Below are 11596 nucleotides of genomic sequence, written 5' to 3'. Positions count from 1 at the left end.
TAGAAAAACTTTGAAGGTTAAGAAAAGACTGGAAGTGGAATATCACCAAGAATTTCCTGACTGGCCAGCATCTGCTGGGATTTGCTTATCTTTTCTGTATAGTCTGCACACCTATGATGGTCACAGTCATGCCTTTAGGAAGCCAGTTTTCTCCAGGTAACCATCTGGCATTCTTGGTCTGATATAGCATGCTTTAAAGGCAAATACTCACAAAGTAATAGGAACTTATGAGTTCCTATAGGAATATATGAGTTAGGGCTGATGATGCACCCAGAAGCTGAGGTAGGCTGAGCCTGGGAGTTCAGAAGTTTGTGACAAGCCTGGGCAATGAGTGAGACTGTGTCTTAAGAACAATGATAACTATGACAAATTATACATTTAAACAACCTTTTCATTATGGGAAATTTCAAAAAGAGTAAGACTGGCAAACTAAATCACAGCTGCCATCTTTAAGCGAGCTAACAGTGTCTTCGTAGCCCAGTCCTTCATGGATGGACGACATGGACCATCACTAGAGAAGAGGCTCACAGCTCTGTGCTTCCTCTCCACTCTACTCTCTTCTTGCCCCACCTTCCCCAGCTGTTTTGAGACAGGCACTTGGGATGTAGCATAGGCTGTTCTCAAACCACTGATCCTTCGGCCTCCACCTCAGAGTTTGGAGAGTTGGGATGGCATCTATGCTACCACACTGGTGGTCTGGTGGTGCCTTCCTGCCTCTGTTTTGGTGGTCCCTTTCTGAAGCTTGTACAGAATTCCCAGTGACACAGAGCTTGCCTGGAATTTGCTGAACCCAAGGGGGTAGGGGTGGTGGGGGATAGATGAAGCTCCTTTCTTTACTGACTGATTAATGGAAAGTGTGTGTGTGTGTGTGTGTGTGTGTGTGTGTGTGTGTGTGTGTGTGTGTGAGTGTGTGTGAGATGCATGCACACACGTGTGCAAGGAGACCAACTTTACCCTCCTTCTTGCCACCTCTCTTCAGAGCCCTGGGAACTGTTGTCGCTCTCCTGCTCTGGGGACAGCTTTTTGCTGTAGACTTGAGCAATGATGCCATGGATACTGCAGGTGAGTCTCTGGGCTTTCCCAGGAACTGTGCAGCCCAGCTCAGCTGTGCCCTGGTCTGGCCCTATCAAAGCTGCACTGTGTTAGGGAAGATCCAGTTCGTCTTCCTGTCCTCTTATTCCATACATCTTTGGGGCCTCCCTTCCTCAGCTTCCACTCGGGGGTGAAAGGGAGTCTGGTGTGCAGGGCAGCTCCCTCTTGGCTGGCTTTTTGTAGGGAGTCATCTGGGCATCCACACCCTTTATTAGCTTCTTTTCCTTGGCAGATGACAGCTGCCCAAAGCCACCAGAGATTGAAAATGGCTACGTGGAGCACTTGGTTCGCTATCGCTGCCGCCAATACTACAGACTACGGACTGAAGGCAACGGTAAGGCCTGGATGAGCACCCCTCCCTGCATACCTGGCCCTGTTTGGTATTCCCATGATGGATCGATTAGGACTGTCTGGAGCCAGGAGAGTTAGATTTAAATAAAGTTTCTGTCTCCTGTTGGTGATCCTTCCATCAAACTGAGTTGTCTCATCTTCCTGTTCTGTTTTGTTAAGGGGCAGCAATTCCATGGCCCCTGTTGCCCAGCAGTGCTGTCTTCACCTATGACATTGGGCAGCCTCATTATATTCTTGAGAGTTTCTAAGAACTTCACTGCATCACTCTTTGTTTCAATTTTCTGCCGAGAAAACTAAGGCACAGAGAGGGGCAGAGTCAGTGTCTGAATCCTGACTTCTTCCTGTCTCACACTACCATATGTCATGACTAACTCCTGTTCTGCCAGGCACAATGTGACCTGAGGCACGGTACTCCGGCCTTCTTCCCCTCCCTGTCCTCCAACTTTAACCCTTCTTGTTAGAAGTCTCCTCATGCCACACTGGGGCCAGATTGGCTTTCTCTGAGCTCATCTCCTCCTTTTGTTTCAGGAGTGTATACCTTAAACAGTGAGAAGCAGTGGGTGAACACAGCTACTGGAGAGAGACTCCCTGAATGTGAGGCAGGTGGGTGCCGTTTGCTTATTGTTGGGTGTAGAAGCAGCAGTGGCTGATGCTTCCAGGGCCTCCGCAGGTGGGGCCTGCTCTGAACTTCTGCTCACATCCCTCCCTCCCTTTGCAGTGTGTGGGAAGCCAAAGCATCCTGTGGACCAGGTGCAGCGCATCATAGGTGGTTTTATGGATGCCAAAGGCAGCTTTCCTTGGCAGGCCAAGATGGTCTCCCGGCACAAACTCATCACAGGGGCCACACTGATCAGTGACCAGTGGCTGCTGACCATGGCCAAAAACCTCTATCTGAATCACAGTGAGAATGCGAAGGCCAAGGACATTGCCCCTACCTTAAAACTCTACGTGGGAAAAATGCAGCCGGTGGAGATAGAGAAGGTGGTTATCCACCCCAACCGCTCTGTGGTGGACATTGGGCTAATCAAGCTCAAGCAGAAGGTGCTTGTCAATGAGACAGTGATGCCCATCTGCTTGCCTTCCAAAGACTACGTAGCACCTGGCCGTATGGGCTATGTGTCTGGCTGGGGGCGGAATGCCAACTTTAGATTTACTGATCGTCTCAAATATGTCATGCTGCCTGTGGCTGACCAGGACAGCTGTGTGCTTCACTATGAGGGCAGCACAGTGCCCGAGAAGAAGACTCCCAAGAGTCCTGTTGGGGTACAGCCCATCTTGAATGAGCATACCTTCTGTGCTGGCCTGACCAAGTATGAGGAAGACACCTGCTATGGAGATGCTGGCAGTGCCTTTGCCATTCACGACATGGAGCAGGACACTTGGTATGCAGCTGGGATCCTGAGCTTTGATAAGAGCTGTTCTGTAGCTGAGTATGGTGTGTACATGAAGGTGAATTCCTTCTTGGACTGGATTCAGGAAACCATGGCCAAGAACTAGTGCAATGCTGACTAGAAGGCTTTGCACAGTCAGACTGGCTGAGAGCACTGTTCACCATGGAAGAGGGGGGAGGTGGAAGGACAGGACACGATCTGATGGTGCTAGCCCTGCACTGCTCAGTCAGTAATAAAGAACTTGATTCTTATCCATTTGCAGTCCCTGTAGTCTATTCTCCTTTACAGTACAGGGCAGCCAAGAAGCATGGTGGGCCAGAAAAATCGGGACCTCCCACTATTCCAAGGTGCCAGGAAATCCCTAGGGTACTGTAGACTGTCTGCCTTGGGGAGTCATGTTTATGATATCCAGGTCTCAGGGAGATTACTGTGACCCTTGCTTTTTAGTCAAGGGAAAAGACTTGGAGAAGCGAAGTGCTTTGGTTACGGTCACTCAGCTACTTAACCGGGCTGAACTTGATCTTGGGTCTGCTTGAATGCAAACTCTGAGCTCATCTAGCATATCCGGTCACCTCTCTGAAGTGGGTGAGGGAAGCCCCGACCGAGCCTTTTGTTTGTGCTTCCATCTGCCAGTGCCCCAGAAACCAAAACAGGCACAAGCAGGCAGGCTATGGATTTAATGGGTCCTCACCACAGCTCAGCCCACAGATTTGCCCAGTGACGTAAGCTCCTGGTTGTTACTTGCCCCCAGATCTTTTCCATTAGGGATGAACATTAGTAACTCTCTAGAGTCCCCTGGCTGGAATGCTCTGGACTTGGCTGAGTTGGGGTCTCTTCCTCAATGGCTCCTCTTCACAGTGGAGAAACTCACCCTGCATTGGGGTTTGGAGACAAGCCACATGGCCTTCAATATCAGAGACAAAGGGGTCTAGGGAGACCCATCAAGAAGCTCTTCTCTCTGAGCACTTCCTTGCCCCAAGCCTTCAGTTCAGTCCTCTTGTCTACCTTCTCATTATGCCAACCTCGGCCTCTCTTTATGGCACATGAGGCCACCAGGGATGGGCTCACTTGCACCCTCAGAGTCACTGGGGCATCTCCCCAGGGTAGAGCTATGGGATCAAGGGAGACAAAGATCTACCTTCTAGAACCTGGGAGAAAACAGCCAGAAACAGAAACAGCACAGTTCCATACTTACACAACACCTGTCTGCTCCCCAGCAATGCTTCTCCCTTCCTGCACAAGGACTGTCTCTTCTCTCCTGAGACCTCTCTGTCTAGGAGACATTTATAGTTACACAGTATCTAGCACTGGACAGGGCATACAACACAATAAATACTAATGGGAGGGAAAGCACCCAAGACAGACTGCAGAGGCCCCTCTGCCCTCACCCCAGACTTCAGGAGGAATGATGACAGGAATTTCTCCTTGCAGGCTTGGAGATTTTGCTGGCACCTGAGTACTTAGGCTAAAGGACAGAAGACCCAGGTGACAGTGAGTTGGACAAAGAAATTTTATTCTTTCATAGAGATTTGGAGGAAGGTTAGAGTTCACCTACGATTCAGTAACATTAGGGGTCTGATTCTTATGATCTCTGCACACTAATTTTCCATCTCTTGGGCCTAGGGTGGCTGCCATAGCCCCATGTATCATAAGGAAGGGATGGGAAGGGACATTTTCCCCATCCCCTAAGTGGCTCTCAGTTTTAAGTGGAGGGCATAGAAAGCCCCCAACAAGCTTCTTTCTGTGCCACATTAATCAGAACTGGGTCCCATTTCACTTTTCCCTGAAGGACAAGCTTAGAAAAAAGCAGCTGAAACAGGGCTGGCCCTGAGGTGACAGTGCTGCTGTGTCAAGCCTGGGCCTCTGCTGGCAATGAGTCTCTTGCTGCCCAGCAAGTCACAAGCTGTTTGACCATAGACCTCCAGCTCTGTATCTATTCTCTCATTCTAGAGGGTCGGGAACAACAGTCACCATGAGGTTTAAGAGAAACACAGATACTCTGAGGTTGGGCCACGTGACCCTGGAAGGTTAGCTATTCTTCAAAAGCCACTGGAATCAGCAAATGCCATCAGCATTTCCCCCTAGCAATTCTGATAGACCTTTGGTCTTGAGTCTTAGAAATAAGGGGTGGTAGCACTGACTGCTGAGGAGCTCTGTCCCTCGCTTGTTGTTTAGCTTGAACTGTGCTGGATGTGTCAATTTAATAGCCTCCCAGCTATAAACAACAGACTAGGGCAGTGCTTCAGTCCGGAAAACAAAAGAGCTCACCTGCAACTAATAGAATATTAATTACTTCAAGAGAAGCTGGGATAGGAGGGAGCAAAAGGGGCAAGAGAATGAAGGCATGGGGAAGGCTGTGTGTGTGTGAGTGTGTGTATGAGTGTGTGTGTGTGTGTGTGTGTGTGAGTGTGTGTATGAGTGAGTGTGTGTATGAGTGTGTGTGTGTGTGTGTGTGTGTGTGTGTGTGTGTGTGTGTGTGTGAACATGTTAATCAAGTTGTTCAGACAGTGTTGAGGATGCATGACTTTAAGGGTAAAGACAAGTCAGGATAAAGGGAAGTTACAAAACCACCGAACACTATCCCCTGACTGCTCTGAGGCTCTCAGGGAATGGACACTCAGGCACCTGGATTCTTGGGAGTACTGGGGCTTCTGCGCAGGGGCCATTGATTACAGGCACATCAAACCTCTTTGCTGGGGCAGTGAACATGTCTCTGAGGGACTCCAGACCACAGGCCCTCTGGGTTCAGGTCCCATTTCCACCCATGACTCTTTCATCTCCAACAGCCAGATGTTGCTAAATGTCTTGATAGAGGAGGTCATATTTGGGAATATTCTTGGGATCAATAGGACTCTGGACAATAAGTTTTCCCCTCATTGCTCCCCGGTAGATGACTTCAATCAAATCCATGAAGTCTTGTTTGGTTTTGAAGCTTCCTACAAATTTAGTGTGATCTGGAGACCTGCAGTAGAGAGAGAAGTAACCATGGTCAAAGCTTTCCAGTGTGTGAAGCCTGTGTGGTCAGCAGCAAGCAGTAGCCTTTTTCTCCCTTCTTGTCTGGAGGCTCTCCTCCTGTGGCCTGACCACTGCCTTTTCCCAGGTAGAGTATACAGGACTATATCCAGGGCTGAGATCAAAGTTCAGGTGTGGGGAGACTCTGTCTCTTCATCACTTCCCACATCATTACCCTGTAGAGGTAGAGGTCTCTGAGTACTAGAGTGGATAGGGTTGTCTCTTTAAAAGCCCACTAGTTCATCACAGTTTCTCAAGTTCTCCCCACTGACACTTCTGAGTTGTGGGTATTAATATAATATAACCTACAAATTATTTTAAACATTAGGTATATTGCTTGTAGAAACTTTTTTTTGTCATTTTTTTTATTTGAATTAGAAACAAGATTGTTTTACCTGTCAATCCCAGTTCCCACTCCTTCCCTGCTTGTAGAAACTTTTAAAAAAGAAACAAAGTCAGCTATGAGGCCAGAAGCCATCTTTTGATGTATATCCTTTCAGGTCGGTGTGGGGGTGTGTTTCCTGTTTATTTTGTTAAGATAAAAATCATGTCACAAACAAGTTAATGATGTGGTTTTGCAAGTAATATTTGCCCCATATGTAAAATATGCATCTACAATGTACTATTAAACTCCTGGAAATGTAATTATTGGATTAAAAGACGAAGCACTTAAAAGGTGTTTGATGCTGTGTCCTGGATTCCAAGTAAGAAGGTTGTACTAAACTAATATAGTAACTGAATCCTAGGATAAGCAACTCCAAGCTCACCTCTACCAGGTAATGAGAAAGCAGACACACCTCTTCAGAGTAAGGGATGACCACAATCTTGGATATAGCCAATAGTACTCATACAGGGGTGTGAACAGGATAGGTGGAGGGCATTACAGAAGATTCCATGTGACTTATTTTGACAAACCTTGAAGAATGACTTCAAAATTCTCTGAGTGGCAGAAAACACTTGCAAGAGAGAAGCGTGTCTCCCTGGCATGAATGCTTCTTTTGCAAATGCCAACTACCAGCTCCCAAAGCTTAGAAACCAGGGATTTTCTTCCAGCAGAGTTTTTTTTTTTTTTTTTTTTTTTTTTTTTTTTTTTTTTTTTTTTTGGTAAAATTATTCTATACTCAGCTAATATGGCTCTTCTATATTTTCTATAACTAAGGATGGTTAGTCAGTACTTCAAAGCTATACTGCTTTTTCATATTTAAGCAAGAAATCACAATTTTCCAATCACACCTAAAACACTCTCACTTTGCACTAAAGTTTCCCATAAAGAGACAACACTCACTCACTTGGCCAGACTCAGGGAGCCAATAGAAAAGTAAGTGAGCTTCTGAACCTGCCCAGATAAAACCAACTTCCCAGACTGGAGAGTTAGCTTACCCATAATCCACTTTCATGTGCTGTCCATTGAAGAAAAATACAGTAGATGGAATATAACTGATGTCAAAGTACTGCGTATAAACTGGAGTGTGGTCCACATCTACCAGGTAGATAGCAGCCATTTTACTTAAGTCAGCAGAGGTCTTTGAGAGCTGTGAATGACAAGATGGATGGAGGTTACACTATACTATTCCAGGTGCATAATGCCTCTTTTGTGAAATGTACTAGAATATTGTATGTGACACTTACTATAACATATTTTGGGGGAAGAAAAATTTTGTTCAAGAAATACTTGAAGCAAGAATCAAGCCCATTTGAATTCCTCATAAGACACCATCCTGGATCTTGCTATGTAGACTAGGCTGGCCCTGAGTTCACAGAGGTCCATCTGCCTCTGCCTCCGAAGTACTGGCATTAAAGTATACACTGCTGTGCCCAGATAAACATACTATTGCTGTTCAGAGGGTGGATCCTTGTTGACAGGGTCAGGAGAAGGCAGTGTGGTGGTTTGAATGAGAATGGCCCTGATGGGCTCATATATTTGGATACTTGTATCCCCAGTTGGTAGCAAGTGTTTGAGAAGGATTAGGTGATGTGGCCTTGTTGGAGGAGGTTTGTCACTGTGGACAGGCTTTGAGTTTTCAAAAGCCCATACCGTTCCCAGTTAGCTTTCTTGTCTTTTGCTTGTGTCAAGATGTGAGCCCTCAGCTACTTTTCCAGCCCATATCTGCCTGCCTGCTGCCAAGCTCCCTGCCATGATGGTCATGGATCCAACCCTCTAAAACTATGAGCCCCAAATAAACTCTTTCTTATATGACTTGTCTTGGTTATGGTGTTTTATCACAGCAATAGAGAAGTAACTAAGACACACCAGGGAAGAGCCCTTACTTGCTGAGCCGTCATCCACATGGGCTCATGCTTGATTACTTTCCAGAAAGGAATCAATACTCACGTAGGGTGAGCTGAGCATGAGGTCTAGTTTCAATGCTCGGAACTTCAAAACAAAACTACAGATCCTGACACACCCACCTGCAACAACTCAGGAACATTCACATAGAGCTGACTCTCCTCAGGCTCTGTCCTCTTAGGAATAAAAGTTAGAGAAGTGCCTGATGCCACCTCCCACAGCTAACTATCTTCAGTGCTTTATACCTGCTAACCCACTTAACAGTTAGTGTATGAGCTGTGCCCATTTTACAGATGACAAAGCTGAGGCAAAAGAGTTAGTTCCAGGACACATAGCTCCTAAGCAGCAGGGGTGGGATTTGAACTTTGGAGGCTTAGTTTCAGAATCAATTAATCTGTATATATCTATATATCTAATTGTTTTGTTGGCATTGGGAGTTGAATTCAGGGCCTTATACATAAGTGGCAGCTGTTCTACCACTGAGCTACACTTCCAGCCTAGAATCTATACTCTCTCTCATAGCTATTTCTGATCATCTTCTTCCAGGTTATGATATCATTCTTACTTATTGACTGGTGTGTGTGTGTGTGTGTGTGTGTGTGTATGTATGCATGATGCATGTGTGAGTATGGGTATACATGGAGGTCAGAGGACAACTTTCAGGATACAGTTTTCTTCTTCACTGTGGGTTGTGGAGACTGAACTCAGGTTGGCAGTCTTGTGCAGCAAGCACTTTCCCTGCTGAGTCACCTCACCAGCTCTGTACATTCACTTTAATGACACAATGCTATTCTGACATTTGGTCCCCAGTTGATGGGTGGGAAAAGGTGCCAGTCCTTGGTTCAATCTCCACGGTAAATAAGAACAAGAAAAAAAAATACAGTAACTCTGTCTCCTAATTTCCCTTGTTACTAATTTGAGTGTGAAGACATACTGTGAAACTTGATCTCTCCACCAGGCACATTCAAGGAGCAGCAAACAAGTAGAGACTTGGCCACCAGGGAAACAGTTCAGAGCCCGCTTTGCATCTTCTGCACCCTGGAGGGTGACTGTTGTTGTGACTGATGAAAGCGCAATGTTCAGACACCTAGGGCTGGCATTTCTTGCTCTTCCACTGCCTGAATTTTCAATTAAAGCTGCTCATTCAAAAATTCACTTACCTGCTGGAGAGATGGCTCAGTGGTTAAGAGTGCTGGATGCTTTCCCAGAGGTCCTGAGTTCAATTCCCAGCAACCACATGATGGCTCACAACCATCTGTAATGAGACCTGGTGCCCTCTTCTAGTCTGCAGGCATACATGCAGGCAGAACACTGTATACATAATAAATAAATAAATAAATCTTTTTTTTTTTTTTTTTTTTTTTTTTGCTTTGTTTTTCGAGACAGGGTTTTTCTGTGTGGCTTTGGAGCCTATCCTGGCACTCGCTCTGGAGACCAAGCTAGCCTCAAACTCACAGAGATCTGCCTGCCTCTGCATCCCGAGTGGCTAGGATTAAAGGTGTGCGCCACCAACGCCCAGCAATAAATAAATCTTAAAAAAATTCACTTATGGCCTAATTCACTTGTGGACAGGCAATGGTGGCACACGCCTTTAATCCCAGCACTCGAGAGGCAGAGACAGGCCAGCCTGGTCTACAGAACGAGTTCCAGGACAGCCAAAGCTACATAGAGAAACCCTGTCTTGAAAAACAAAACATAACAAAAACAAACAAACAAACAAAAAATTCACTCACTATATCATCCAGCTGTAGACAGACAGGGTCCTCATCCCTCCCAAACCTGAGAACCAATACTTTCTCTGCAGTACTTTTGATCGCCTGGTCCACTTCTTTTTTGCTCGTCAGTTTCGGCAAGAGGAAACTCATCTTGAAGAAAATTTCAGTGTTAGTGTGCACGACCAGTTCTACAATGTTTACAGGCTGTTTAGATGAAGTTCATGAGTCCTAATGTAAAGAACAAAACAACACCATTTAGCATCAGCCATGTAACAGGCAATTTAAAAACAAACCTTTCAGGAAAAGTATCTGTGAACAGGCCCCACCCGTGGCTTGCCATTCTTGGGCCCAGCTTCCAGAACTTCATGTGCCATCCTGAATCATCCACCAGGTAACTGCTTTCAGTAATTTCTCTTAGAAATACATGAAAAATTATGTACCATACCAGAAGAACACACACATGCTTCTGTATTTCCACCCCCCTTTTACACAAGAGATAGAATGTATTATAAGTCCAGCAAGTAAGAGATGACATCCTCAAATGTGGGGACTGGATATTTAGTTAGAACAGAACAGGAAGACAAGGCAAAGCCTGTAACTTCAAAGCGCTGATCCCACTCAATAGTCTGTGGAGCTGTGCACAACTGAGTAGGAAGGTAGCTGCACAAAGACAGGTTGGCCTGCCACTAAAGGATACTGCTATCCCCACCCTCAATATCACTGCCTGACTCCAAATGGAACCAGAATTTATGGGAAGTGCTGAGGCAGACAAACTTGCTGATCTCAGCATTCTAGGAGGACGAGCAGTTGGGAATAGCAGAGGCTCAGTACATAGCTCACCCATCTCTCTGCACTTTGCATTGTTTTAAATCTAACATTTAATGAGATTCCCATAGCCCTACACAGAAAACGTCCAGATTTTTATCACGGTAGCATACCATTTCATATGTGGACCACACTTTAGTGGTCCTTCATTGATGGACGTTTGTATATTCTCGTGACCTGGCTTAAGGCGTCTTCCTAGGTGCACTTTATCACATGGCAAACAGATCAGTTATGAGTGTGTGGAGCCAGGCGCTGTGGCACACACCTTTGATCCCAATACTTGGAAGGCAGAGGCAGGCAGATCTCTGTGAGTTTGAGACCAGCCTGGTCTATACAGTAGGCTCCAGGACAGCCTGGGCTACATAGAAAAACTCTTTCTTGAAAAACAACAACAACGAAAGTGTGTGGAAATCACAATTAAATAAATATTCCAAGATATCATCAAAGGACATACTTGAACATGGACAAGTGATTATTATTTCCACTAAGGGTCTCGTTTAGTAGCTCAGGCTGGCTTTGAGTTTGTGGCAATCTTCCTGTCTCTGCCTCACAATTGCTGGGATTACAGGAGCGTGCCACCAAGCCAGGTAGATAACTTATTTACTCAGGGCGGATATGTCTACTTTCCAAAACGTTCCGCACCTGTGTTTTACAAGATGCGGGCGGTTGGGTTACTCCTGGTCCACAGGTGCCAGGGAGGACACAAACCACCTGTCAGCAGTCCGGATTCCTTCACCGATAGCCAAGGCACAACTGTCTCCTTCATCGGTCCCAACCCGGGAAAGGACCTTAACCCCAACTAACCTGGGCTGTTGCTTAGAAACCCTTCTTTGGCCTGCAAACCCGAACAAACGGAAGTGAAAATGAAACACGGACGCAGAAAATGAACGTACCATCGCGCGTCCCAGTCAATAGCCCAATAA

The 11596-nt window shown here is 46.0% G+C and overlaps 2 protein-coding genes across 4 annotated transcripts; one reads left to right on the top strand and one right to left on the bottom strand.

The window, feature by feature from the left end:
- The first annotated feature begins 983 nt into the window (after positions 1 to 983).
- Positions 984 to 3043, top strand: LOC100756921 (haptoglobin). Its single transcript, XM_035442665.1, has 4 exons — positions 984 to 1062; positions 1325 to 1426; positions 1972 to 2046; positions 2162 to 3043. Exons 1-4 carry the CDS (start codon positions 1050 to 1052, stop codon positions 2938 to 2940), a joined length of 969 nt encoding a protein of 322 aa, XP_035298556.1. The 5' UTR covers positions 984 to 1049; the 3' UTR covers positions 2941 to 3043.
- A 1283-nt stretch (positions 3044 to 4326) lies between these two features.
- Txnl4b (thioredoxin like 4B) lies at positions 4327 to 11591 on the bottom strand. Of its 3 annotated transcripts, none has more exons than XM_027405960.1 (4): positions 11478 to 11591; positions 9867 to 10076; positions 7227 to 7378; positions 4327 to 5796 (listed from the first exon to the last, which is right to left on the bottom strand). In XM_027405960.1, the coding sequence occupies exons 2-4, from the start codon at positions 9996 to 9998 to the stop codon at positions 5631 to 5633; spliced, it is 450 nt and encodes a 149-aa protein (XP_027261761.1). In that variant the 5' UTR covers positions 9999 to 10076; positions 11478 to 11591; the 3' UTR covers positions 4327 to 5630. The 3 variants fall into 3 exon arrangements, with proteins under 3 accessions (XP_027261761.1, XP_027261762.1, XP_027261764.1); XM_027405961.1 differs by lacking the exon at positions 11478 to 11591 and adding an exon at positions 11316 to 11471; XM_027405963.2 differs by lacking the exons at positions 9867 to 10076; positions 11478 to 11591 and adding an exon at positions 9294 to 9332.
- Between the last annotated feature and the right edge of the window lie 5 nt (positions 11592 to 11596).

The sequence above is a fragment of the Cricetulus griseus genome, chromosome 3, assembly GCF_003668045.3.
Source record: "Cricetulus griseus strain 17A/GY chromosome 3, alternate assembly CriGri-PICRH-1.0, whole genome shotgun sequence".
NCBI classification, from domain to species: Eukaryota; Metazoa; Chordata; class Mammalia; order Rodentia; family Cricetidae; genus Cricetulus; species Cricetulus griseus.
This window is presented reverse-complemented; position numbering and strand designations above follow the sequence as displayed.